Source organism: Dipodomys spectabilis, unplaced genomic scaffold (genome assembly GCF_019054845.1).
Source record: "Dipodomys spectabilis isolate Male_0828 unplaced genomic scaffold, ASM1905484v1 ptg000136l, whole genome shotgun sequence".
Lineage (NCBI taxonomy): Eukaryota > Metazoa > Chordata > Mammalia > Rodentia > Heteromyidae > Dipodomys > Dipodomys spectabilis.
The window spans coordinates 709,373-736,753 of NW_024870813.1; the positions used below are offsets into that span (position 1 = coordinate 709,373).

A 27,381-nucleotide genomic window follows, 5' to 3' on the forward strand; every position below is an offset into this window, starting at 1 on the left:
AAATATTAGCCGTCCCTGGCTGATGCCTTAATTCTTTCGCAACAATGTCAGAGAATCTGAACCCTACAGGTTTTAGTGGCAGCTAAAGCCTGACCCTCAGACTGCCTTGAATGGAGTTAAGAATGAGTTAAGGAGGGTGAGGAGGCTTTAATGGACACAGATCCCAATAGCCCAGCTTGTGCTGGCCTCCTGCAGACTCATCCCTCCTTTTCACAGGCCTGGATTGTGTACCGCCCCAGCAGAGACAAAACTACCCCCTGAGCAGAGGTTACCCCCAACCAGGGCAGGTCAGAGGCATTCTGGGGGAGAAGGAGAGAGGGGGGCAGAGGGGAAATGAGGGGCACATAGGGAAAAGGGAGGTGTGGGAGAGGGAGGGGACTGTAAAAGATGGTCTGGATCGTTTATAAGGAGAGATTCAAGTGTTTACTATGACTTGAGCAATTTTTTTTTTTTTAATCGGTTCACAGAATGAATTCATAGCGATAGTCTAATGGGAAGTCAGAGGCAAAGCAAGCTGATTTTCAAAATAAATAAAATGCTTCTCTGTGGTTCCCCAAAGCTATAAGTTTGAGGTTCGGAAGTTCTGGATAGGATGACCTCTAATTTGACAATTTGAGATTCTTAAAAAAAAAAAAAAAGATTCAAATGGGTTATATTTTACACATGGACAGAAGCTTTTTCCAGCAATTTTTCAATTATTACATTGTGAGGGCTCCAAGAAAAGTAACTATTTTGGCTCATGGAGCCCAAAGTTACCAAGTAAAGAAAAGGAACAGAGCTTTCACAAGTTTGTAACTTGTCCTTCAAAATGTAGCATAAATGGTTTGGAGAACTTTCTGGAAGACAGTGGGTTTGAAGCTGGGGGGGGGGGGGGGGGGGGGTGTTCCTGTTATTCACTCAAAAGGATTTCTCAAACTTCCATTCCTCAATCTGGTAGAACCTCCTAAACTAAACTATGCAGGATTACAAAGAAAACCAATCATATCAAAGGATAGTTTATGAAAAATACTTTTTAAAACAACTTGATAGCATGGGCACATGTAATGTATATCTTTTTTCAGTAATTTCTTAGCTAGTGCAATGTAACTGCTACTCTCATTTCAAAGTACAGATGAGCAAAAGTTGTATTTTGAGAAATCTGAACTCACTTTGCTGTGATGGGAAAATACCTGTGGATTGTGTCTATTTGTGACAGTCACTAGTATGTGGAACATTCTGAAACACTAAATTTCACCTTGAGTGAGTTAGTGAGACTAATTTTCCCTAGCATTAAGTTCGCCAAGCCTTGAATTCTATCCATTGGGAAATAACCTTTCTAGAGGAGAAACAAAGTTCAGGACCTTCTGCCCCAGCTAAACTGCTGGCTAGGGCCTGGGCCTGGGCTTACCACACAAGCCCTTACACAGAGTATCTTTATTCAGAGTTATGGACTTTTCTCTTTGGAAACTTTTTTGAAAACAAACAAACAAACAAATTGAAAGCATGCCTTTATTTTTTTTAAATCTAGCAACCTAGCCCAAAGATTTATAAGAACCTTTGATGTATTTCTTTAACCACTGGAATCAGTGTTGCCAAATAAAGGATCCGTTAATCGGCTAATTCTAATTCTGAATTTGGATCAAGATCATGTTACCATTGCCTTAGGTTGGTTGAGTTTTGGAGCTTTGGAAGAGGTTTTATTTATTTATTCATTCATTCATTCATTTAATTCTTTTTTTTTAGAACTGGCTTAAGAAGGGTCCTCAGGTTCCAAATTCTCAGCCTGCACACTTTGCTTGTGTTTTGGACTCACACTGGCTCAGAGACAACTGCATACACACACACACACACTCAGGTCCTCCTCACGGGGGAACTGTCATCTTCCAACCACTTCACCATGGCATGCCATTGAAGGGGTAACCCTGCCCGCGCCGCCCCTTCCAGAGGTCGCCCAGCCCCCCGCGCAGCGCTGGCGAGGCTGCCGGCGCCGACGCGCGGGAGCCGCCAGCGGCCTCGGGGCTGGGTCTCAGGCTCCCGGCGGGGGCTCGGGGGAGCGCGCTCGCCCACGCCCGAGCCCCCACCCCACCCCTCCACCCGCGGGCGCACACCTCGGCGCGCGCGCCCGCCGCACACAGGAGCGCACGCACGGCGCAGTCCGGCCACGGACGATCTGCGCGGTGGCGGCGGGCCGGAGTGGTCTGGGACGCCGAGCCCGGGTCCCCCGCGAGGGCGCCGCCCGCTGCCGCACCCCGCCCCGCCCCTCCCCTCGAACCCGCTTAGGCCCGGCGCGAAGGCCGTGGGCGGCAAAGTTTCGCGGCGCGTCAGCCAGGCGGCAGCGCGCCCGCTCGGGACGGACGGCCGGGGCTCAGCCCGAGTGGACGCAGCGAGCGCCCGGCTGCCGGACCCGCGCCCATCTTCGTACCTAGCAGCATCCCGAGACCCCCGATTTCCCGGGGATCCCCACATTCCCTCGGTCCGCGGAGCCCGCCAGCAGCGCTGGTGAACCGCAGCTCTCCGCTCCCGGTCCTGGGCTCGGGCCCCCTCCGCCGCTGTCAACCCACCATGGCTCGTGGCCCCACTAGGACCGACTTGGGGTCCCGCCTGCTGCTCCCGCTTCTGCAGCTGCTCCTGGTGCTTCGGGGCTCCGGCTGCAGCCACGCGGGCTCCTCCTGGTCCGCACTGCCAGAGACCACCGACGGCCTGCGGGGGGACAAGGACCCCCAGTACCCCCCTGGGGAAGTGGCAGCCGCGCTGGGCCCGGGCGCCCAGGACATGGTCGCTGTCCACATGCTCCGGCTCTATGACAAATACAGCAGGCGCGGCGCCCGGCCCGGAGGAGGCAACACTGTCCGCAGCTTTCGCGCCCAGCTGGGTAAGTAGAGGGGACTTGGGGGCATCCCGATCCTCCTCCTCCCTCACTTGTTGAGCCTTCCTGTCTCTGCGCCTCTGCTTTTCCTCTTCCTTCTCTTCCCTGATTCATTCATTCTTTCTTTGAACTGGCGATCTGCCTCATGACTCGATCATAGACCAGTTTCTAGTGGCACTGGATGGCACCGATGTGTAGACAACGAACATCCCATGCACAAAGCTTAGGCACAAGGTGGAGATGGGCATGGCTGGGGGTGCACACGGGTGACAAGCCCAGTGGGATGAGGGGGTCACGGACAGGAGGGACAACACAGCCTTGATAGAAGTTGGGGCTGGAAGTATAAAGCTCCAGCCAACGCTCAATGGTTCTGCTGACAGGGAAGCAGAGAGAAGGGGTCTGGGTCTCTAGGGCCCAGGACTTTGAGGGCTTTGGCTTAGAATGTTCTAGCCACTAGGGCTTAAGGAAGGGGATCAAAACTTGGGCAGGAGAGCACCTGTCTCCTGTCCAGTCCATGCCCACTTTTCCAAGATGAACATCACACTTTGGACAGAGCTTGGCACAGGCCAGTGGCAGAGAGGCCCTCCCTGCCTTGTGCCTAAGGCTTTCTGAACCCGGCAGTGAGCAGTCTCCCTGCTGGGCCTGTGGGACTATGGCTGCTCACTCTGGGTCAGAGAGGAGGTACAGCCTGGGCAGCAGGGGCGGTGGGAAGACCCTGGTTGTCATGGTGACTGTTCATGATTGTAGAATGCTGTTCTGGAAAATGTGGGTGAGGGTCTCCTGCAGCCCTCTAGAGGAGGAGGCTATTCATCAGTCTGTAGGCTGCTCCCCTGACACAGAAGGGAAGGAGACGCCAGACCTGTCACCTCCTGCTCACTGTGTCACTGTAGGTCACATCCTGGCTTCAGAGCCAGACACAAGAAGTGTGGCTTCCCATAGCCAAGCATGAGAGCACCTGTTATAGAAAAACAGCCTCTCATCCTCCAATGAGCAGACATCACAGGCAAGGTCCTGGGTTCCAGGCCAATCAGCAGGAAGGAACTCTACCCTTTCTGGTACCTTTTATAGCACATCTGGTCCATTTCTGGGGGAGTAAAAAGTATTTAGAGTCACTTGGAGCTGGTCATCAGTGGCTCATACCTGTAATCCTAGCTACTCAGGAAGCTCAGATCTGAGGATCATAGTTTAAAGCCAGATTGGATGGGGAAGCGTGAGACTCATCTCTAATTAACGACCAAAAGGTGGGAAGTGGAGCTGTGGCTCAAGTGATAAAGTGTCAGCCTTGAACTAAGTAGCTAAGGGACAGTATCCAGGCCCTGAGTTCAAGCCCCAGTTACCAGTACCAGCACATGTGTGCATGCACACACATTTGGGATAAATCACTCAAGCCACAGCGACTTGATTGTACTTGTTTATGAAATGGGCCAGTGTCTCTCCTCATGTGGTTTAGGAATGGTGAATTGAGAAAGCACAGGCTGGGTTAGGCATTATCGTGTGCTGTTCCTGACAGTACAAAGCATTGTGTTCAAGTTGGTTTAAACTTGACCTTACTTGTTCATGAACCCAGTCCTCTGAGCCTTGTCCTCACTGCTGTAACCAGGAGTGAGCCACCTGCCACATCTTGGGCACAGAGATGTCTGTCGAGAGGTCTGGTTCAGTCTTTCTTTTCACAGAACGGGGTTCATGGAAACGGCAGTAACACACACCGTTTTAACTCTTCAAAGGGCCTGGAGACAGTGCCTGGAATCGATCACTCCCATTTTACAGATAAGGAAATTAAGACAGAGCAGATTGTACACTGGCAGTGATGGCTTCTTCTTACCTATCTGCTGCCCTATTAACTGTTCTCTCCACCCCCTTCCTTTCTCACCAGCTCTAGCACAACCAAGCCCCCGGTCTGGTAGCAGTGTGATGGACCAGTGTTAGAAATCAGGATTCCCATGCAGCCCAGAATTGTCTGACAGACTCCTCTTCTTTGGAACCCTGAGACAAACCTGGACACCATTCCCAGCCTTACCAGCCACTGGCTGAGTGCTGTCTTGCATGTTACTTTCCCATTCTGAGCTTCACTGGGAAGAGGGAGGGGGAGGACTGAATGGGAGAAGGCAGGCTTGGTACCTGGTATAAAGCAGTGGCTAGATTTCCTGTTTTCTTCCTGATTTGCTTCATTCCCAATCCTGGCTAGCCCTTGGGGGGTCTCTGCCTCCTGACCTAGAGATCTATCTGTGAGGCTGTGTGATCCTCTGGTGAGGGAGACCATCTGTGTGGAAATTTCAGCTCGGCTTCTAGAACATCCCAGCCTTAGGCTGCTCCGCGATGGGGTCTAGGCCCTCCGAGCCAAGACATGGACCCACCCCTGCAGTTGGCATCTTCATCTACATTCCCAGCATTGCTCAGGTTCTGAGTGCAAGATGTGTACCTATTGTAGCACCCAGATCTAGGTTTTTTTTGTTTTCTGGGTTTTTTCCCCCACTTCTAAAATGATATTTTTTTTTTTTTTAAGACATTTGTTTGGGGTTTTTTGTTTTGTTTTGTCCATACTGAACCTTGTACTCGGGGCCTAAGTGTTGTCTCTCAGCTTTTTATGTTCAAGGCTGCTACTTAAGCCATGTCTCCACTTCCAGCTTTCTCCTGGTTAATTGGAAATAAAGTCACCTGGACTTTCCCGCCCAGGCTGGAATTGTGTTCCTCAAACTACATCCTCCTGAGTAGATAGGATTACCAGGGTGAGCCACCAGCACCAAGATGCTTGTTTTGTTTGTTTGCTTGCTTTGTAATTCACTAAATCACACATGGCATGTGCTGGTACCAGGCCCTGGCACATGTGTCTACAGTGTGTTAGCTCTTAACTGTTATTGAAGCAGGCTCCTCTTGTACTGCTTCCTGAAGTACCTCAGTAGAAGACAGCCTGTCAGCCTTGCCTGAAGGGTTAATGCCAGAGCACCTCCCTAGCCCTCTCCAAGTGTCAGCCCCTGCCTGCCTGACTTCATTTACTTCACCTCTAAAATGTGAACTATGCTATAATCACAATTTATCAAAACTGCCCAAAGGCAAGCTTATTTCAGCTCCCCAAGTGTACGAGTCCATTTTCTGCTGCTATCACAAGAGAGCGGAGTCTGAGAAACTCATAAAGAGGTTTTTATTTAGTTCACATTTTTGGAGGCTGAAAATCCACAGGGCATGGTACCAGTTCTGGCAAGGATGCTGGGGCTGTGTCACGGCATGGCAGATGGTACAGTGGCCGGAGGACACAGGGGAGGGAGTGATCCCACAGCAAGGTAGGAAGCCAGGGAGCAGGAGGAGCCTGCAAGGCCTTCACAGAGAAGCATTTTTGTTTTGGGTTCAGTCCTGGGGCTTGAACTCAGGACCTGGGTGCTGTCCCTGAGTGTTTTGTTTTCTTTTTCTTTCTTTCTTTTTTTGTTTTTCTCAAGGCTAGTACTCTACAACTAAGCCACAGCTCCACTACTAGCATTTTTGGTAGTTAGCTGCAGATAAGAGTGTCATGGACTTTCTTATCCAGGCTGGGTTCGAACCACAACGTTCAGACCTCTGCCTTTTGAGTAGCTAGGATTTGGCATGAGTCACTAGTGCCCAGCTACAGAAAAGAATTTGACAGACAGGTTAACCAAGTATAACAATTGCTCCCTGGGGGAACTGAATGGAGTCTCATGGAAGTTATGTTAGGCCCTGAGTGGGGCTCTCAATGACCTAACCACCTCCTGGTAGGTTCTATCTCCTAAAGGCCCCACTTCCTCTTCACAGTGGGCGGGGGTGGGGGGGGTGGATTAAATGGGTAAGTAAGTTTTATGCCCCAACATGTGAACTCTTTGGGGATAAATCATATCCAAACATAGCCTGTTTCCTCAGCCTCTCATTTGGTAGAGAGTAAGCCAGAAGGACACAAAGATACATGGAATCTTGACCATAGCAAAATCCCTCATGAACTGACAAGCAGATGAAAGTAACTGGGCATCTGTGCCTCATCCTGTAATCCTAGCTGCTCAGGAGGCTGAGGTCTGAGGATTGGGGTTCAAAGTCAGCCCAGGCTTTGTTTGTGTGTGACATCCATGGGTGATAGTCATAGGGTGGCTGCTACAGTCAAGGCCAGACCCTGAACAAGGCCATGGTAGAACAAAGCCATGGCAGCCCCTGGGGTGTGTATGGAGAAGCTGACTGCCAGAGTAACAAGGACTGGGGCTGGTTAGGAACAGGAAGGTAGGAGATAAGAGAGTTCTGAGCCCCGCTGGAAGGGGTTGGATGGGTAGTGAGGCTTCAACTTATCAAGACACCCAAGATCTCATACATACTCCTAAAGCAGATCAATTGGGAGAGATGGACAAGGTTAGCAGCCTTACTATGTCAAGAAAGTCTACAGATCAGTAATGAGAAACCAAAACCCCATCTGAGGAGGGAATTCTCCAGAGAAAGAATAGCCAATGGCTATTTCCTGTTGGCCATAGAAAACCATTTTTGGACAACCAGGAATGGAAAAACAAAGTGATTTCAGATGAGAATACATGTACGTAAATACTATGATCCCTCTGGTAGAATCTATGAGTGTGTATTTGTTTATGAAAGAGCAAATTTGGGGTGCCCCGAGGGTAGTGACAGTCCCCGTGGCCACCTGGCTATGCCTCTGAGCATGTCCTGGGTGCCAGGCTCTGTGATTCAAGTGAGCTCTGCAGAGCTAACCATAGGTTAAGTTTAAGCAGGTGCTTAAAACACTTCCAGTTTATAGATGAGGAAACAGATGTGGAGAGGTTTTGTTTCTTGCCTCAGTCCTTACAGCTAGGAAGTGTTGTAGTGAACCCCTGGCCCCCACTGAGCCAGTGGGAAACACATGCTCAGCACCTCTTACTTCTGTTACTCCATACCCATGGCTGGTGGCACACGCTTGTAATCCTAGCTACTCAAGAGGCTGAGATCTGAAGGTCACAGTAGGAAGCCTGCATGAATAGAAGAGCTCATGAGACTCTTATCTCCAATTCCTCAGCAAAAAAGGTGGGAGTGGATGTGGGACTCAAGTAGTAGAGTATCAGTCTTGAATGAAAAAGCCAAGCCAAGAGCATGAGGCCCTGAGTTCAAACTCCAGTATCATTGCAAAAGCAAACAAAGGAAAACCATACAAAGAGTGGCTTGTGTTTGGAGGATGCATCATTGTTTTCAGCACAAAGTAAGTTTGGTTCTTTTGTTCTTAGGTACATCCCAGTAATGGCCAGAACTGTTATTTGGGGAAAAGGGTATGGTTAGAGGTAGATTCTGCCCTTTGCCAGCTATGTGACTTTAGGCTAGTTATACACCCTTTTTGAAGCTCTAGTTCATCACCCATAGAATGGATGTCACCTCCCTGCTCCTTTCACAGTGAAAAAAGAGGTATATGCCTTCACAACACCGAGTCCTGGGCCAAGTCTTTATGCCAGGAGGTCAGAACTCCATAACTGGTCAATTATGCTGTGCATTCTTCTCAAAGTGGGACTTCCTAAATCTAACAGGCTCCCAAATCCAGAACTTTCTTTTTTATTTGTATTTGTTATTCTTGGTCCTGAGGCTTGAACTCAGGGCCTGAGCTCTGTCCCTGAGCTTTATTTGCGCAAGGCTAGTGCTTTACCACTTGAGCCACTGCCATGATGCTACATGTTGCCATGTCGCACACCTAACTTCATGTTGCATGTCCCAGGTACAGTGGAGACACACTGGTGCCAGCCTTAGGCTGGTTCTTTCAGCCTACAGTAAGCACAGAAGGTAGAGGATCCTAGGAAGCTGAGGAGGAAAGTTAAGGCTCCGAGTATAGGGCTGCATGGAGCCCGTGAGTATGGTTGCTAGAGCATGTGCTGCCAGCCTGGAGGGCTACTGCTAGCCAGTGTGTTGCCCAGGTCAGAGGACAGGAGGTGGGAGGAGCCTCCTTGGTTCCCCTTTCTTCTCTCATCTGCTTGTGTGCACATAATACAGGGCTCCAGCAAGTGATTGACAACAGGAAAGAGCTGCCACATATACATCGCCCCTACCACTGGAGATGCTCCCCAATCTTCCTAGTGGTGGAAGTAGGACTGGGTGCTGGTTGGAAGTAGAGTTGGGTGCTGGTTGCTAGATTATGACTTTCAAGGCTACTGTGTTCCTGGGAAGCTGAATTAAATACACAGGAAACCGACAGTACTGCTTTTCCTTTTTTGGTTGTGGGACTTGAACTTGGGAAGCACTGCTTTTTTGTTTGTTCAGGGTTTTTTGTGTTGTTGTTTAGCTTATTTTTGTGTGTGCCAGTTCTGGGGCTTGAACTTAAGGGCTGGGTATGTCCTTGAGCTTCTTTTGCTCAAGGCTTTACCGTTTGAGCCACAACTCCACTTCTGGCTTTTTTGGTAGTCTGTTGGAGACAAGAGTCTCATGGACTTTCCTGCCCAGGATGACTTCAAACCACGATCCTCAGATCTCAGCCTCCTGAGTAGTTAGGATTATAGGCATGAGCCACCACAGCTGGCAAACACAGCTTTATCTGCATGATGCATTGGAAGGGCTGTGACACCCATGTTAAGGATGGATCATGAGCATTAGCCAAGGGAATGCCTTTAGCCATCACTGGTACTTAGAAGACCCTTCAAAAACGTTCTCTCTTTTGTTCTTTGTTCCCTCTTATGGCTCCTTAAGAGAATGTGTCCCTCCCCCATAAAGTTTTAAAAAATGCAATGAAGATTAAATGATTGAAAGAGTAAATGCAATGAAGATTAAACTGCAGATTATGATTGAAAACCCCGGCCGGTCCTCAGTCTGCAGGTGTCAGAAGTAGAACCCAGATCTATGTCCATTGGGGGGCCCAGTGTCCACCCATACATGCCTTTGGGGCTTAGGGGCCTTGCTTCTCTCTTGGCTTTACCCAGCAAACAAACCTTTAGCAGTAGCAGAAGAGAGAAAACCTGTGCTGGCCATTTTGGTCTCCCATTGGCCTGCAGCATTACCAGGAGTCACCAGGAAGGCCCCTTTCTCCCCTCTGAATCCAAGAGAGGATTTTGTCATCGTAAGAGCTCACGTCACCTCCACGGCTGGGACTGCTTCCTGGCTCATGCTGAGAAACACATAGTGGAACCAGGCAAGAAGGAAAGGGCTTGGCTGGGCAGCTACCCTGGGGAAGCAGAGGCCGAGCCTTCTCCAGCCATGATGCAGATGGTTGCTGAGTGGTCCTGATCCTTATGGGCTTATGCCTCCAGGGGGCAACCTGGGCTTGGAAGGTTTTGTGCAGTGACCTTGTGCAATCCTGACATTGTGTGTGTGTGTGTGTGTGTGTGTGTGTGTGTATGTGTGTTCTGTTTCTCTTTTCCTCTCTCCCACTTCTCTCCTTTTCCCTTTCCCTCCTCCCCTTCCCCTCCTCCTCTTGTTTCTCCCTCTTCCTTCCCCCCTCCCATCTTAAAATTTCCAAGGTAGGGGCTGGGAAGGTGGCACAGTGGTAGAGTGCTTGCTTCACATGCATGAGGGACCTGGGTTCGATTCCTCAGCACCACATAAAACAGAAAAAGCTGGAAGCGGTACTGTTGGCTTAAGTGGTAGAGTGCTAGCCTTGAGCTGAAGAGCTGAGGGACAGCGTCTAGGCCCAGAGTTCAGGCCCCACGACTGACAAAAAAAAATTCCAGGGTAGGACAAATAGCAAAATGTTCAACTTGCAACTGAGCTTTTAGCCCCAGATTCCCTTATGAGCTGCTCAGAATGCAATGAAAAAAATATGAAAGTCTCCTTATTTCACCTCATTTTTTTTGTCCGTTGTGGGGCCTAAACTCTGGGCCTGGGTGCTGTCCCTCAGCTCTTCAGCTCAAGGCTAGTGCTCTACCACTTGAGCCACAGAACACTTCTGGTTTTTTCTGCTTATGCAGTGCTGAGGAGTTGAACCCAGGGCCTCATGCATGGGAGGCAAACACTACCACTGAGCCACCTTCCCAGCTCTCACCTCATTTTTAACAGAAGTAGTGTTTAATGACTGCATTTAAACACTGGCTCCTAGCCAGGCACCAGTTGCCTATAGTCCTAGCCACTTAGGAGGTTAAGATCTGATGATCAGGGTTTCAAACCAGTTAGGGCAAGAAAGTCTGTGTGACTCTTATTTCCAATTAACCACCAAATACTGTAGGTGGAGCTGTGGCTCAAGTGATAGAGCACCATTCTTGAGCAAGAAAGCTAGCTAAAGGACGGTGCCCAGGCCTTGAGTTTAAGCCCTAGTACCGGCAGAAAAACAACAAACAAAAACTGGCTGCTTAGAATAGAAGACTCTGCAAATCCTGAGAGGGGCTACCTTGGACTCAAGTCATATTGAGCACTTAATGAAGGCATCAGTTTTGCCTGCTGATTTGTTCTTTGAGGGCAGTGAAGGGAGCAGAGCAGGAACAAGAGCTTTAGCCTCCTAGTCACTGAAAGCAGTAAAGGGCGCCCCCATTGGTTCAATGTGAGTAGGTTTACAAGAGATGAACAAGAGCTTACCCTACCTAGAAGTGTTGGGTTAAATGTACTCTGCCCCTCCCCCCCCCCCCCCCCCCCCCCCCCCCCCCCCCCCCGGCCGCAGCCCCCCAGGGGCAAGCAACCCCTGAGGGAGGTGTGATTCCTAGAATAAACAGCCTGTGGTCTGCCTTCCCCTTGCAGAAGTGGTCGACCAGAAAGCCGTGTATTTCTTCAACTTGACCTCCATGCAGGACTCAGAAATGATCCTCACCGCCACCTTCCACTTCTACTCGGAGCCACCATGGTGGCCCCAACCCCGTGGGATGTTATGCAAGCCACGGGCCAAGAATTCCTCCTGTCGCCTGCTCCCCCCGGGCCCACCAGCCCGCCTGCACTTGCTCTTCCGAAGCCTCTCACAGAACACAGCCACGCAGGGGCTGCTCCGAGGGGCCATGACCCTGGCTACCCCACCACGGGGACTGTGGCAGGCCAAGGACATCTCTTCTATCATCAAGGCAGCCCGCCGGGATGGGGAGCTGTTCCTCACAGTCCAGCTAGAATCTGGGGAGAAGGACCCTGGGGTGCTGAAGCCCAGCCCCCACGCGCCCTATATCCTTGTCTACGCCAACGATCTGGCCATCGCCGAGCCCAACAGCGTGGCAGTGACCCTGCAGAGATATGACCCTTTCCCATCTGGAGAATCTGAGCCCCGCACAGCCCCCAACAGCTCTTCAGATCCCCGAGTGCGCAGGGCAGCTCAGGCCTCTGGGCCCCTCCAGGACAATGAGCTGCCTGGGCTGGATGAGCGGCCAGTGCATGCCACCCACGGCCAGCATTACCACAAGCACGAGTTATGGCCCAACCCTTTTCGGGCACTGAAGCCCCGGCCAGGGCGAAAGGATCGCAGGAAGAAGGGTCAGGACTCCTTCTCCGCCTCCTCACAGGTGCTGGACTTTGACGAGAAGACCATGCAGAAAGCCCGGAGACGACAGTGGGATGAACCTCGGGTCTGTTCCCGGAGGTACCTGAGGGTTGACTTCGCAGACATCGGATGGAACGAATGGATCATCTCGCCCAAATCCTTTGACGCCTACTACTGTGCCGGAGCCTGTGAGTTCCCCATGCCCAAGGTAGGCGCTCTACCTGTGCATCTACACCTTACTCTCAGGTCTGCCCCTTTTGGCCCATCCTTGTGCCTGCCTCACCTCTGTCGCATCCTCTGCAAATCAGAATAGAGAGACTTCCCATCTACAGAGGTAAAGGGTAGGTAGATGGAGGTCCCAAAGTGGCAGGAAGCATTTGGTTTGGCTGAGCTTTTGAAGTGGATTTTTTTTTGGGGGGGGGGGGGGTGGAAGGAGCAGTCTTATGGCTTAAACTCAGGTCCTGGGTACTGTCCCTGAGGTTTTTTTTTTTGCTCAAATGTAGCAGTCTACCACTTGAGCAACGCTCCACTTCTGGATTTTGTGTGGTTAAGTAGAGACAAGAGTGTCACAGACTTTCCTGCCCAGACTGTCTTCAAACCATGATCCTCAGATTGCACCCTCTTGAGTAGCGAGGATTACAGGCATGAGCCACCAATGCTGGGCTGAATTGGAATTTTTTAAATAAGAACATCTCTTCTAAAATACACAAGGACCTGTGTCTTTGAAAGTACATTCCTAATATAGTGGCCACGTACAAAGTCCTGTGGTCCTAGAAGTTCCCTCATGGACCAGGCTTTCTTTTGTTCCTGGCCTAGATCTCATGGCTTTTAGTGTCTACGGCCAGCCAAGTATTGGTCTCAGTGACTCTCCCAATACAGTAGAGCTCCAGATCAGGGCAGTTACTCTCTGGGCAGCTAGCCCTCCTGTGCCATTGTTCAGCCTGACACATAGCACTGGGCTGTTTCATTGTGCTGGCCCTAACCTTCAGACTCTCACCTTCTGCACAAGCTGGGGTGTGGCTCTGTGCATCCATGTCCCTGCAGCCAAAGTTGGGCTGGTGATCTCTGTGCTTAGCACCCAGTACTGTTTCCTCCCAACCACTCTACAAAGTTCCCCTGGTTTACCCTCGAAGAAAGAAAGTCAGTGCGTAAGTTCAACATGAACCTCTAGTGAAACCCAGCCCCAGATGTAGGCCATACTAATCTGTGTGGGAATGAAGAGGCTTCTTCTCAAAGCTGTGCATATTCAAGAGAGAGGAAGGGGTATACCAGCGAGACACAGTTTATCAGAAGGGTTTGCATGTGCTCAGAGCCAAGGCAGATGTAACCACTGCAGGCTCACAGCTGACCTGACATTTAACTCACTCACCAGCCCAGTTTGCTGTCTTCCTACCTTCCAGGACACCAGCCAGGACCCTAGCCAGAGCTGCACATGTTCAGTTAGATCTACCTTCCTCTCCCCCAACAAGAGAAGGCTTTCTTGGCTGGGTGCTGGTGGCTCACACCTGTAATCTTACCTACTCAAGAGGTTAAGATCTGAGGATCTTGGGTTGAAGCCAGCCTGGGCAGGAAAGTATGAGACTCTTTATGTCCAATTAACTAACAAACAAAGAAACAAAACACAGAAGCAGAGGTGTGTGTGGTTCAAGTGCTAAAGTATTGTTAGCCTTGGGTAGTACCTAGGCCCTGAGTTCAAGCACTAGTCCTAGCACAGCGAAAGAGAGAGAAGGTGTGGGGGCTGGGGGTGGGGGGGTGGGGGAAGGGGACGTGGAGAAGTGACTTTGGATATATTTGACCTGAGAGTTAGGCATCATTTCCAAGCCAGGCAACTTTCTGACTGGGGAATCTTGGTTGAGTTACTTGTCGTTTTAAGCTTTGGTCTCTTCACTGGTAAAAAGAAACTTACAGCCTCTCTGTAGAATAAGATGACAATATGGAAGGATGCCAATAAAACTGCACCTACTCCCCAAGTTCAGGCACACATGGGAATTGTGGGCAGTTCCCCTTCCCACTCAATCCCAGGATCACTGAAGGGAGGCAGGTCTGCTGGCTGGGGCATTCTCCTTAACTCCTCAGTGGTTGCCCAGCTCCACTTGCTCCTGGGGATCTGTGACGCACTGGCACCCCCAAGTGGCAAATGCTATGTAGTGGATGCATTATCCCTTAAGAAGGCAGAAGTGGGCTCTTGAGGGCTTAGACTGCAACTCAAGTTTTGTTGTGCTGATACTAGAGGCTTGTACTCAGGGCCTTCTGCAATCACTTGTCTTTTTTTACACAAGGCTGGCATTCTGATAGTTGAGCTACACATCCACTGCAGGCTTTATATTGGTTAATTGGATATAAGAGTCCCTTAGGTTTGTCTGCCCAGACTATCTTAAAACTGTGATCCTCAGATCTCAGTCTCCTGACTAGCTAATATTACACACATGAGCCACTAGCACCCAATTGTGACTCAGTGTACAGTTGATTTAAGAGCATGTGTGAGTGCTCAGCCTTGGGAGCCCATCGTTTCCTCTTGGCCACTATCTTCTCAGTCAAGGAACTCAAGGAATGACAGCAGAGCATAACCTGCTTGCGAAGTAACCCCGCTCCCTTCTCTTCCTGCAGATTGTCCGCCCATCCAACCATGCCACCATTCAGAGCATCGTCAGAGCTGTAGGCATTGTTCCCGGAGTCCCAGAGCCTTGCTGTGTCCCAGACAAGATGAACTCGCTTGGAGTCCTTTTCCTAGATGAGAACCGGAATGTCGTTCTGAAGGTGTACCCCAACATGTCTGTGGAAACCTGTGCCTGTCGGTAAGACAGGTTGGAATGCAGGACTGCCCGTCTCTGTCCAGCACAGCAACATTCTCTTGGCCTTGTGTAGCCAGGATTTGGCCCAGGGGAACTTCAAGCACAAGGCAGAGAGTACAGGCAATCCTGCCGGTACCAGCAACATCTGACTATTGGGCCATCAATTGGAAAGATCTAGAATCTTTCCTTGTTAGTGACTTCGCCCCCTGGGTCCTCTGAAGGGATATGAAGTTGGCCCTGACCTGAAGTTTGCTCATTGGGATGCAAGTGTCTACCATATTGGCATGTGTGTTCATCATCTTGAAACCTGAGCGGCCTTTGCAAGCCTCAGATTCACTCCCTTTCCATGCAAAAAAAATGCCATGTAATTGCCCAGTTTCAAAGCCTGTGGGCCACCTACTGGAAGCAGCACCTAAATTATGGCATAAATGAGTATTTTCTTTCACACTCCACTGCTCTTATCCATACATAAGAGCACACATAACCAGTGTGCATTTCTTTCTCTTGATTATATATATTATATATATATATTTTACTTTAAAACAAAAAAGGACTTGACATCATCCTTCACACAGATAATCATGCTAGGTAGGTGTGGATTGTTTAAATATGCATCTGGAAATAACACAGTATAATATGTTGGAATACTAAAAAATAACCCAAGATTTTTTTTTTATATTTTTGTAAGTTATACTTTGTATACTGTAGATTGTGTGTGGTCTGTGTTTTATGGAAAGCTAATAAATTAAAGGTACTATGGTATCTGGAAAAAAATGGAATGTCATCCATTCTATAATATCAATTGATCCCCATCAATCTGTAACTGTAATATTTGATTGACAGCTGGGAACATAGCAGAGATTCCTCCCTCCCTACTCCCCCCCCCCCCAGTCTCCTGCACTACTATTCTCTCTCAGTCTGTCTCTAACTCCAGAAACTGAATTGTTCCTACGCCTTCCAGGATCCTATTCTATCCTCTCTGACCTCAGATCCCCACCCTGAGATAGCAGCAGGACAAGATGTGAGCCAGACAGGTACGCAGGCCCTCTGGAACTTCCCCTAGCTCAAGGGGGTTTCTGGGGGATTGCAAGGAACATCTGGAATTGCTCCTTCTGTAAGAGAACAGAGGTCTTTTCCTAAGGCACCTCAAACAGGAAGCGCAGTCATAGGATCTCTCCAGAGACTCATGGGTTCAGAAGGGCCTAGAAAGGCCTTGTACATGTTGGTGGAATGAACAACAGCCCTGTGGAAATGTAGTCACTCTCAAATGACTCCTGCATGTCTGGCATTGGCATTGCTGCATTGCTTGTACCTTCACATGTCTGTTGTGCCTGAAGTTTATGGATGACTTTTTGCTGCTGTTGTTGTTGTTTTTGGTGTTGAGAGTGGGGCTTGAACTGAAAGCTTTGTACTTCTCACTTGGTTTTTTCACTCAAGGCTGGCACTCGACCACTTGAGCTACACCTCTACTCCCCTGGCCTTTTTGGCAGTTAACTGGAGATAAGAGCCTCTTAGATTTGTTTGCCAGGGTTGACTTAGAACCAAGATCCTCCCATCGCAGCCTCCTGAGATGGACTGGGACTATAGACTTGAACCACCTGCTCTCAGCTAAGATGGCATTTCTAAAGGAGAACCTGGGTCCGATTTGAGGCAGGTGAACCTCTGATCCCATCAGCAGGACCTGAAGGAATGACAGCCCTGTGTCTCTGCAGGGCTCCTCTGCAGGGGGAGTCTAGAGAGAAGCAGCCTAGGGTATCTAGCTTCGGTGGGACTCCTGAGCTTGGGGCTCCTATGTGAGGGTCAGGTATTAGTACACTCCAGATACACAGGTGAGGCTGGAGCAGGCAGGGAGAAGGCAAGGAGCCATAAATCACCACATCTGGGCCTGTGGGAGGTCTGCAGCTCATGTCACACTTCAGAGAACAGGGAGGTGGGTGTGTGGATGTACCTCCTAGCTTTAGGCTGCCACTGGATGGGAAACTGCTAGTCCCCGATTCTCTAGCCCTCTGTCCCAGCAGCCACAGTAGCTTGAGGAACCCAGGCAACCCTGAAGATGTGAGCAGTGATAGGAACTGGAGGCTGAGGGACCAAATCTGGGGAGACAACATCCCGGCAGGTAGGTTTGAATCTTATTTTTGTACCAGGACTTGAACTTGGACTTGAACTCTGGGCCTAAGCATTATCCTTTAGCTTTTTCACTCAAGTCCAGCATTCGAACACTTGAGCCACACCTCCGCTTCTGGCTTTTTGCTGGCTAATTGCAGATAAGTTTGAGACATTCCTGCCTGAGTTGATTTCAAATCATGATCCTCAGATCTCAGCCTCCTGAGTAGCTAGGATTACAGGCATGAAGCCACAGATACTCAGCCTTGCCTTGAGTCTTGCCAGAAGCATCCCAACAGGCACCTCTCTACACTTGTCACTCACAAAATTCCAGCACATGTCAATGGGTAACATTGTGTTGTGACAGGATGGAGAAGAAGCTGTGAAAGAGGAACTTACAGGTATCTGGGATGGGGTGGGTTGAAGAGGGGCCTTCAGAACAAGAGGAATGGAGATGACACCACAGAAAAGCTGAAGGGGAGGGACAGATTTGCCTGGTGTAGTACAGATATGGTAGACTGCAAGGAGTGTTGGATGGCCATACATTAAAGAGGGCTAGGTAGGAGCCGAGGACATAGACTGGTTTGCCACTCAAGTTGAGTTGTGCACCCTTTACCAAAACCTGGAAATAGACAGTTTTCCCCTTCCCTCTTGTACTTCCAAGATGGTGGTGCTCATTCAAGCTGTGGTTCCCTTATTCTGCCTCTGGAGTTTATGATTCAGGTTGAATCCAATCTAACTTCTTCCTACAGTCTCTCAGCAGTCTTATGTATATAAGGTGGTGGTTAAGAGGGTTCCAACATCACCTTCCATATGAGGTTCCACCTCCTCAGATGCAACCAACCTTGAGTTGCAAATGTATGAACTGAAAATTACACCTGAACTGAACAGGCATAAATAAAACGATACAGTATAGCAACCATTTGCAAGGTTTAGCCAAAAGGAAATAGCCACAAAGTTCAGGCAGAAAAGAGTTTATTTGGGGAGAGCATACTGCTGGGCTGCAGGAGACACGGAAGGAGCACGGGAAGAGAGAGGAAGGGAAGGGAAGAAAGAGGAAGAGAAGGGGAAGGGAGGGGAAGGGGAAGGGACAAACAGCCTGGGCACTGTCCCTGAGCTTTGTCCCTCGAGGCTAGCACTCTACCACTTTGAGCTACAGAATCACTTCTAGTTTTCTGATGGTTAATTGGAAATGAAGAGTCTCACAGACTTTCCTGCCCAGGTTGGCTTCAAATCACAATCATTAGCTCTCAGCCTCCTAAGTAGCTAGAATTATAGGCATGAGTCACCAATGCCTGGCAAATACCCTATGTTTTTATGTTTGTTTTGCCAGTCCTGACACTTGAACTCAGGGCCTAGGCATTGTCTCTAAGCTTCTTTGTTCTCAAGACTAGTGCTCTACCACTTGAGCCACAGTGCTACTTGCAGCTTTTTCTGAGTAGTTTGTTAGAGGCAAGAGTCATATAGACTTCCCTGCCCAGGGTGACTTTGAACCATGATCCTCAGATCTCAGCCCCCTGAGTAGCTAGGATTACAGGCATGAGCCACTGGCTCCCGACAAATATCTTGTTTTTAATTGTAGTGGTATATTTGTGGCATATTTGTGGGGTGCAATGGACCATCTTAACTCATGTGGGCCATGTGATGATCATACCAGGATAATTTCTCATCTCAGACAAGCATCCCTCTAGTATTTGGAAACATTCTTTTTTTAAAAAATATATTTATTGTTATGTAGAGGTAATGTACATAGGGGTTATAATTGTATGTCAGGTAATGAGTCCACACTAGATGGACACAATTCATCAATGTTGACAAGAGTAATTATTGTGCTATATGTTATTTTTATTTTATTTTATTATTTTTTTTTTGGTCCGGTCATGGGGCCTGAACTTTGGGCCTGGGCGCTGTCCCTCAGCTCTTCAGCTCAAGGCTAGCGCTCTACCACTTGAGCCACAGCGCCACTTCCGGCTTTTTTGTTTTTGCTTATGTGGTGCTGAGGAATCGAACCCAGGGCCTCATGCATGCAAGGCAAGCGCTCTACCACTGAGCCACCTTCCCAGCCCATGTGCTATATGTTATTACAAGCTATTCTCTCCAACCACACCTTTTACCTACTGATCATCTTCTACATTATCTTATAAAAGAGATAGAGGCACCCACAGGTTTTGCTTTCTGTGAGGGTTCTGGAACCAATCTCTTGTTGATACTGAGATATAATTGTATAAAGAAATGTATTAATTGTCATACTTATATAACTGTAACTCCTATTTACATCACCTCTACAATAACATTTTAAAACACAATTGTATATTAACACTTGATTCCTTTTCTCTTCTTTTTTTCTTTTCTTTTTAGGTCTGAGACTGGGACTAGAACTCAGTACCTTCAACTTTTGCTCATTGGATAGCACTCTACCAACTGAGTCATACCTCCAACCCCTAATACTTTATGCCTTAGGATGCCCATTCATGCTTATTTATATATTTTATACTTACATCCCATACACTTGTGTATCATTATTATTATTATTTTATTTAACCATTTATATATGATTTTATATTTACATATATAACTGGTATAATTATGTTGTCCTTATATCTCAATTAGTTATAGACTTATACAAAATCCAATTTATTTCTATTTCTCTATTTTATAACTATATAGAAATGTAATTATTATTTTATAATTTTATTATAAAATTGTTTATGTGTAGGTATGTATCCTATATATATTTGCATATGAGTTATACATAATTCCTTATATATAACAAAATTTATAACACAATATAATTATAATATAATTAATATATTAATAAAACATAATTGTTGATAAGTATAATAATATAATTCTATAATACAACAAGTGTTCCAATAAACAAAATAGCAGAAGTCCATTTACAGATAGAAAGTGACTCAGGGAAGTAGAAATAGAGAACAATAAGAAATCAGTCATTTCAGAGCTGCTTTCCTTACATAAGGCAGCCTCTTTACCTGGCTGGCTAGTTCACCTGAAACCCTTTTCATTGATGGCTATAAGAAGCCCTGTTCTTCTTGGAAACTAGCCTGTTTTTAGAGTTCAGTTTGATTATGTGGCACTTAATGTGAATGACACCACTGTGGTTTGGACTGGCCTGACAGAGCCCAGAGCAGAGGCTGGACCAAAGCAATGGGCTCCTATGAATTTTATTTAACAGAATCAGACTAGAAACATCTGCTGGTGGCTGTGTGGCTTGGCTCATGGAAGTGAATTTTAAGAGAATCTTTCTAGAAACCAGCTTAGCAATGTTTACCAAGAGCTTTATACTCATGTATACATACTTGGGGCTAGACATTCCACTTCTGATGATTTATCCTAAGAAAATAACACAGAATATGAACCACGGTAACATGGAATAATTTAGCTTGTAACATTATCTTAGCAAAGTGTCTTAACTGTCCTATGGCTGGAGAATGTCGACATTAATTAGGTGGCTCCTGTGATTAGATGTGAAAAAAATGAAGTTCACAAAAAGTTTTGCCTGATACAGGAAAATGTTTATACAGTCCTTCTTCTAGTGCCCAGACTTGGAAGCCCTGTAGGGACCCTCTGATCCTGACTCTCCCTACACAAATATCATATGCCCCAATTTTAGAGGCTTCTGCCAATCAGGACGTTGAATTCACTGGCAGCAATGATTGGCTGAAGCTTGGCTCAATGATCCAATCAGGGACAGACAGACACTATAAAGCTTACTGGAACTTTCTGGCCAGGAGGCTTCTATTTCTCTCCTCTTACCCTCTTGTGAAAGGAATACAGACCATTGCCATCAGCGCCTGTTGTTTTGTATCTCTTAAATTATCTGTCCTATATATTACTGTCATAATTTGGGGAAAATATCTCAACATATTAAAAAAACTAACACTAGGTAGCAGCCTTTGGTATCTCACTGACCATGTGTAAAGCATCCTTGAGGTCTTTCTGCTCAGTCCCTTGAATGTAGAAGGATCCTGGATGGACCTCCAGGCTAGAACACCTCTTGGTGGGGCTACCTGTCCTGTTCTCTAGCTCTCCAGACCCTCATGTAATTCATCTTCTCCCTGCCCCATGGAGTTCCTGCACTGAGCTAGATCCCTGCCCAGCACACTTCCTGGCCCTTTCCCAAGCAGCATTTCTGAAGCTGTGCCCTTTCCTTCCTCCCCACATTGTGTCCTCAAAGGATAAGGACAAGCAGTTCTCTCAGAGCCAGCTACTTGGTAGCTCCTCGTTTTATCCTTCCAACTGTGGGATTTCTGACCACAGTCTTCCACACCTCCTCCTGCATCTCCCTGAACCTTCTCAGCTCTCAGCACATTCCCCAGGAGCCCTGCCAGCATGGAGCAGTATGTCATTTTCACTGTCTTCATTCTTTGCTTTAGTTAATGCCACTTGTGATGGAAATGGACAGGAGCTAAGTGCAAGCAAACTGCTCTTTAAATAGCATCATCCCTTGCCAGGCGTTGATGCCATACCTGTCATGCTAGCTATTCACGAGGCTGAGATCTGAAGTTCAGTTCAAAGCCAATCTGGGAAGGAAAGTCCATGACCTCTTATCTCCAATTAACCAGCAAAAAATGCTGGGTGTGAAGTTGTGGCTGAGGTAGTAAAGCACAGCTTAAGCAAAGAAGCTAACTTGGGGCACACAGGCCCCAAGTTCAAGCCCCAGCACTGGTGAGCACACACATGCCCACACTCAGTGATTCCTTCGGCAAAGGGAGCTGTGAAGCACAGTGGCGGATCGTGATCGACAGGAGCAGGCCTGGCCTCACCCTGGGGCTAGCCCCGCTCCACACCTATTGCTCCTGTCCCCTGCTCTTTCATCTTCCGTGTGTTTTGTATTGTTGCTTCTATATTTGGAGAATTTTTCAGTCATGTTTCCTGGATGCTTTGTTCTTGTGGCCCAGGAGATGGGGCATGTGTCATTCTTGTCTGGAGATTTTTCTGAACAGAGCTGGCAAGGAAATGAGAACAGATCCTAATGAGGGGCGATGACCCCCTTAGAGAAATGCAGCGCCTCTACAGTAGGCCATGTCCTTCCCACAAACCCTGTCAGATGTTTATAGAGTCTTCATTAACAGAGCTCCCTTAGATAAGAGGTCGGAGCACAACACTGACAGCTAGATAAGAACAAGTGGAAGACCGTCCGGGGACAGCGGGGGAGAGCCCACGCTCTTCACAGAGTGGTCAGCAGGACGGACAATGCAGGAGGCCCGCTCTTCCCTGGCTCGCTCCTGCTACCGGTAATACACTGCAGTCTTCCCTCCAGGACCCAAGATGTCCCTTAGGGCACTGTGGGTGTCCCTGCCCATGCTGTTCTTGCTGGCCTGGCCCATGCAGGGCAAGCCGCTGCAGAGCTGGGAGCCGCCATCATCCACATTCCCCCATAATTTGCAGGAGGAATCCAGAGACGGGCAACAGGAAGGCATCTTTAACCTGAAGATGTTTCTAGAGAATATGAAGGTGGATTTTCTGCGCAGCTTAAACCTAAGTGGGGTTCCCTCCCAGGACAAAACCCGAGTGGAACCACCCCAGTACATGATTGATCTGTACAACAGGTATACCAGCGACAAGTCATCCACCCCGGCCTCCAACATCGTCAGGAGCTTCAGTGTGGAAGGTAGAGTTGACTTGTTTTGTGGGTATTTGGGGGTAGAACTCACTGGCCCCACAAACTCACTGCCAAGGGGGGCTTGCTACTGGCCGCATACTGCTCTTCAGGTTGTCCTTGAGATGAACTGCAATAAAATAGGATAAAAATGGAGTTCTTTAACTCATCAGCTACATCTCCAGTGCTCAACATTATGTGTAGTTAATGCCTACCCTACAGGGCAGTGGAGATCACCAGGCCTGTCCATCATCATGAACGGTTCTAGTGGCCATCTCTGCCTGGCTGGATCCTCCTTCTTGGGCTATATTCTGTATTCAATGGAGTAGGTGCTCAGCTATGTAGGCGCCCCTCCCCTCCCCTCCTCTCCCCTCCCTTCCCCTTTTTTCCTCTCCCCTCCCCCATCCTCTCCTCTCCCTTCTGACCCCTTTCCCATCCCTCCTCCATGTCTCTCCCCTCCACCCATCCTTTTCCTCCCCCACCCTTTATTACCCCTTTCCCATCTTCTCTCCCTCGTCTCCTCTCCCCTCCCCTTCTCCCTCCTCTCCTCTTTCCTCCTTTTCCCCCTCCTCTCCTCTCTCTTCCTCCTCCTTCCCTCTCCTCTCCTCTCCCCTCCCTTTCCCCCTCCTCTCCTCTCTCCTCCTCCTCTTCCTCCTCTTTTCTCCTCTTCTTTCTCTTCTTAACTTCTCCCTACTTCCCATTCTCCTGCTCTCTTTCTGTGCCCTTTCTATTCAAAAAAGACAAGTTATTTAGCCCCCAGGAAATTGGTATATTTCTCAACTTTGAAATCATGAAATCATGAAAGGGTTTTCAAAATATTTGGATAGAAAGAGTCATTATTTTTAAAATATTCACTTCCCTGACTTAGGAATGCTAGAAGGTAAACATCACTAAGGCTTGTGTCCCCTAATTTTTCAACTTGACCTGGCATAGACTAGGAGAGTTCCCAAATCGTGAAGCCTGAGCAATCAGGGCTAAGTGTGCTTGCCCAAGTGAAAAATCAGGCTGATGGATTCTGCCCAGGCCCCCAAACCTGCACCGATAGCTGCCCTATCCTGCTACTGCAGCATTAATGAAAAGCCAGGAGGCCTGAACCCATGGCTTACACCTGTAATCTTAACTACTCATGATCCTGGTTCAAAGTCAGCCTGGGCAGACAAATCTGAGAGACTCTTATCCCCAATTAACTAGAAAAAAAGCCTGATGTGGAGCTGTAACTCAAGTGGAGGAGGACCAACCTTGAGCAGAAAAAGCTAAGCAAGAGCAAGAGGCCCTGAATTCAAGACCCAGTACTGGCAGCAAAAAAAAAAAAAGATAGTTATAATAATAAAAATATAAGTGGAAACTTCTGAAGACAAACAATTTGCCAGTTTTAAACTACTTATATTCTGGTAGATTCATTCCATTTGTTCAATTTTACTATTAAGCACTGCTCTTAGTCTCTTACTGTGCTTAGTTTACAAATTAAATGTTATAGGTGAGCATGTATACGTAAGAAAGGAGCCCAGTATGTATGGAGGTCAGTATTACACCCTCAAGCATCCTCTGGGGGTCTTGGTACGCAGCCCCTGTGCATACCTATAGAAGATATTCAGAAACTACAATTCTCTTCTCTCTTTGAGGTTGATCTATAGGTTAGTGTAATGGCCAAGCATTACTCCAAGAGAAATGGGAAATAGAGATGATTTTATGGCTAAAATACAAGCCCGAGTTTTTGCTGATCTGATAAAGTCATCAAGAAAAATATGTATGCTTTCCTCTAACAAAAAAAATACCCTCTGCTTTCACTTTGCTTTGAAGGGACAAATCCAACTGATTTCTCTGTACCCTGCTTAGATTTGAGATTTCTTACCTCAGCTTACTGTTGGTCTTGCATGATTCTCAACCAGAGTTTCTCCTTCATGTACAGGCACTGAAGAACTTCACTCTCAGGTTGACAGTGGTCTTGTTAGTTTGTTGTTTGTTTGCTTTGTACCAATATTTGAACACAGGGCCTGCCTATATGCTGTCCTTTAGCTTTTCACTCAAAGCTGACACCCTACTATGTTTATTGCAGCATTATTTACCATAGCTAAGATATGGAACCAACCCAGATGCCCCTCAGTAGATGAATGGATCAAGAAAATGTGGTATATATACATCCATCAGAAAGAAGGACATTGCCCCATTTGTTAGGAAATGGAAAGACCTGGAAAAAATTATACTAAGTGAAGTAAGCCAGGCCCAAAGAAACATAGGCCCTATGGTTTCCCTTATTTGCAACAACTAGTATATGTCTGAGTCAAGCAGAAAAGGTCGTATAAGGTGATGTTAGGGAAATGAACCCTAAGATATGTATTCAAATGATTTTTTTTCTTTTATGCGATTGTTTCTAACATATTTATAAGATTATTTCTTTGTTGCTTTGTATGTCCCTCCCCCATGGTATAACCCCTGCTTTCACTTTGCTTGATGTCAGTATAATTTGTGGAGGGAAAGGGAAAAAACAAATCGTTTAACTAGGGATACAGGTGGACCCATTGCAACAATGAAATGTCCAAGTCGTTATGTCCAAAAGGAACTTTACAACTTTGGTGAGGGGGGAGGGGGCGGAGGAGGATTGGGTGGGGGAAAGAGGGGGAGGAGGATTGGGTGGGGGGCGGGGGAGGATGGGAAGGGATGGGAAGGGGAAACAAAGGAGGAGGTTACAATGCTTGATAAGAAATGTACTCATGATCTTGCCCATGTAATTGTAACCCCTCTGTACAGTATTTTCACAATAAAAAAATAATAAAATTAAAAATAAATTTTTTTAAAAAGCTGACACCCTGTCACTTGAGCCACATGTCCACTTCTGGCTTTTTGGGGTGGTTAATTGAAGATAAGAGTCTCATGGACTTTCCTTCCCACACTGACTTTGAATCATGATCCTTGGACCTCAGCCTCCTGAGCAGATAGAATTATAGGCATGAGCCACCAGTCCCCTCTGTAATTATGTGTTTTATGTTTTGCTTTCTGTGAAGATACTCTTTACTAGCTGTGTGCACTTCAGTAATTAAATACCTTGAGTCACAACCTCTCTGTATGTAAAAGTAGAATAAAAGAGTCTTCAAGAGCAAATATAAGAATGAGTCATATATAATATTATATATTATACACATTGCAAACTGGGAGTGAGTGTAGGGGTGACATTGTCCAAAAAGAAATGTACTCATTATGTGACTGTAACCCCTTTGTCTATCACCTTTATAATAACAACTTAAAAATAAAAACATTATGCAAAGCTCTTAGTATAGTGGCAGGCACATAGCAGATGCACAATCCACAATGCACAACAGCAGCCAGCAGCCCCAATTGCTGGCACATACATGTGTTTTTCCTTGGGAAATCCTCTACAAAACTTGCGAAACACTCTTGTGCTCAGGTCTTATGTGAAACATGGTAGAGATAATAAAGACAAAAACTGTCTTCCTGCTACCGCTACAACCAAACCATAAGACCACTTTAGCATCATGCAAACAGGCTCCAGCAGATGCTTATCCTGTGTTTTTGCATTTCAGATGCTGTTTCTACAGCTGCTACAGAGGACTTTCCCTTCCAGAAACACATCCTGCTCTTCAACATCTCCATCCCCAGGCATGAGCAGATCACCAGGGCTGAGCTCCGTCTCTACGTCTCCTGTCAGAATCACGTGGACCCCTCTCATGGGCTGGAAGGAAACATGGTCATTTACGACGTCCTGGATGGAGAAGGTTCCTGGGAGGAGGCGGAGACCAAGACCTTCCTTGTGGCCCAGGACATTCGGGATGAGGGCTGGGAGACCTTGGAAGTTTCCAGTGCCGTAAAGCGTTGGGTCCGAGCAGATTCCACCACGAGCAAAAATAAGCTCGAAGTGACCGTGCAGAGCCACCGAAAAGCCTGTGATACCCTAGACATCAGTGTGCCCCCAGGTTCAAAAAATCTACCTTTTTTCGTCGTCTTCTCCAATGACCGTAGCAATGGGACAAGGGAGACCCGGCTGGAGCTCAGAGAGATGATCAGCCATGAGCAAGAGACTGTGCTGAAGAAGACATCCAAGAACAGCTTTGGCAAAGCAGGTGAGAGCCATGAGCAGGAAGAAGAGGAGGATGTGGATGGACACCCCGCCATGGTATCGTCTTTAGCCAGGCGGAAGAGGAGCACTGGGGCGGGCAGCCACTGTCAGAAGACCTCCCTGCGGGTGAACTTTGAGGACATCGGCTGGGACAGTTGGATCATCGCCCCCAAGGAGTATGACGCCTATGAATGCAAAGGTGGCTGCTTCTTCCCTCTGGCTGATGACGTGACACCGACAAAACACGCCATCGTGCAGACCCTGGTGCATCTGAAGTTCCCCACCAAAGTGGGCAAAGCTTGCTGTGTGCCCACCAAACTGAGTCCCATCTCCATCCTCTACAAGGATGACATGGGGGTGCCCACCCTCAAGTACCACTATGAGGGGATGAGTGTGGCAGAGTGTGGGTGCAGGTAGTACCCACCCCCTGGGACTGGGGGAGGCAGGGAGGGAAGGGGGTCTTAATGCGAAGCTCTGTGTCCCCTTGGGAACTACAAGGGTTAAGTCAATCTGCATGCCAGCCTGGAGAAGGAAAGGAGCTTCCTGCCCTTCTGATGCCCTACACAAAGCACGTGCCCTTGCATTGTACTTTGGGAAAGATGAGGAAGTGGA

General features: G+C 47.8%; 2 protein-coding genes across 2 annotated transcripts; both read left to right on the forward strand.

Moving 5' to 3' along the window:
- Positions 1 to 2,518: 2,518 nt before the first annotated feature.
- On the forward strand, positions 2,519 to 15,425 carry Gdf10 (growth differentiation factor 10). The gene is made up of 3 exons (XM_042690323.1): positions 2,519 to 2,851; positions 11,459 to 12,387; positions 14,787 to 15,425. The coding sequence occupies exons 1-3, from the start codon at positions 2,542 to 2,544 to the stop codon at positions 14,976 to 14,978; spliced, it is 1,431 nt and encodes a 476-aa protein (XP_042546257.1). The 5' UTR covers positions 2,519 to 2,541; the 3' UTR covers positions 14,979 to 15,425.
- A 6,941-nt stretch (positions 15,426 to 22,366) lies between these two features.
- Gdf2 (growth differentiation factor 2) lies at positions 22,367 to 27,186 on the forward strand. The gene is made up of 2 exons (XM_042690168.1): positions 22,367 to 22,709; positions 26,237 to 27,186. Exons 1-2 carry the CDS (start codon positions 22,367 to 22,369, stop codon positions 27,184 to 27,186), a joined length of 1,293 nt encoding a protein of 430 aa, XP_042546102.1.
- Positions 27,187 to 27,381: the final 195 nt, after the last annotated feature.

What these genes read in the sequence shown, in the direction of transcription:
- Gdf10 (XM_042690323.1), top strand. Translation starts at nt 2,542, where the DNA reads ATGGCTCGTGGCCCCACTAGGACCGACTTGGGGTCCCGCCTGCTGCTC. An exon ending in CAGCTTTCGCGCCCAGCTGG is followed by an intron (nt 2,852 to 11,458) that starts GTAAGTAGAGGG and finishes TTCCCCTTGCAG; the next exon opens with AAGTGGTCGACCAGAAAGCC. An exon ending in GTGAGTTCCCCATGCCCAAG is followed by an intron (nt 12,388 to 14,786) that starts GTAGGCGCTCTA and finishes CTCTTCCTGCAG; the next exon opens with ATTGTCCGCCCATCCAACCA.
- Gdf2 (XM_042690168.1), top strand. Translation starts at nt 22,367, where the DNA reads ATGTCCCTTAGGGCACTGTGGGTGTCCCTGCCCATGCTGTTCTTGCTG. An exon ending in CAGGAGCTTCAGTGTGGAAG is followed by an intron (nt 22,710 to 26,236) that starts GTAGAGTTGACT and finishes TTTGCATTTCAG; the next exon opens with ATGCTGTTTCTACAGCTGCT.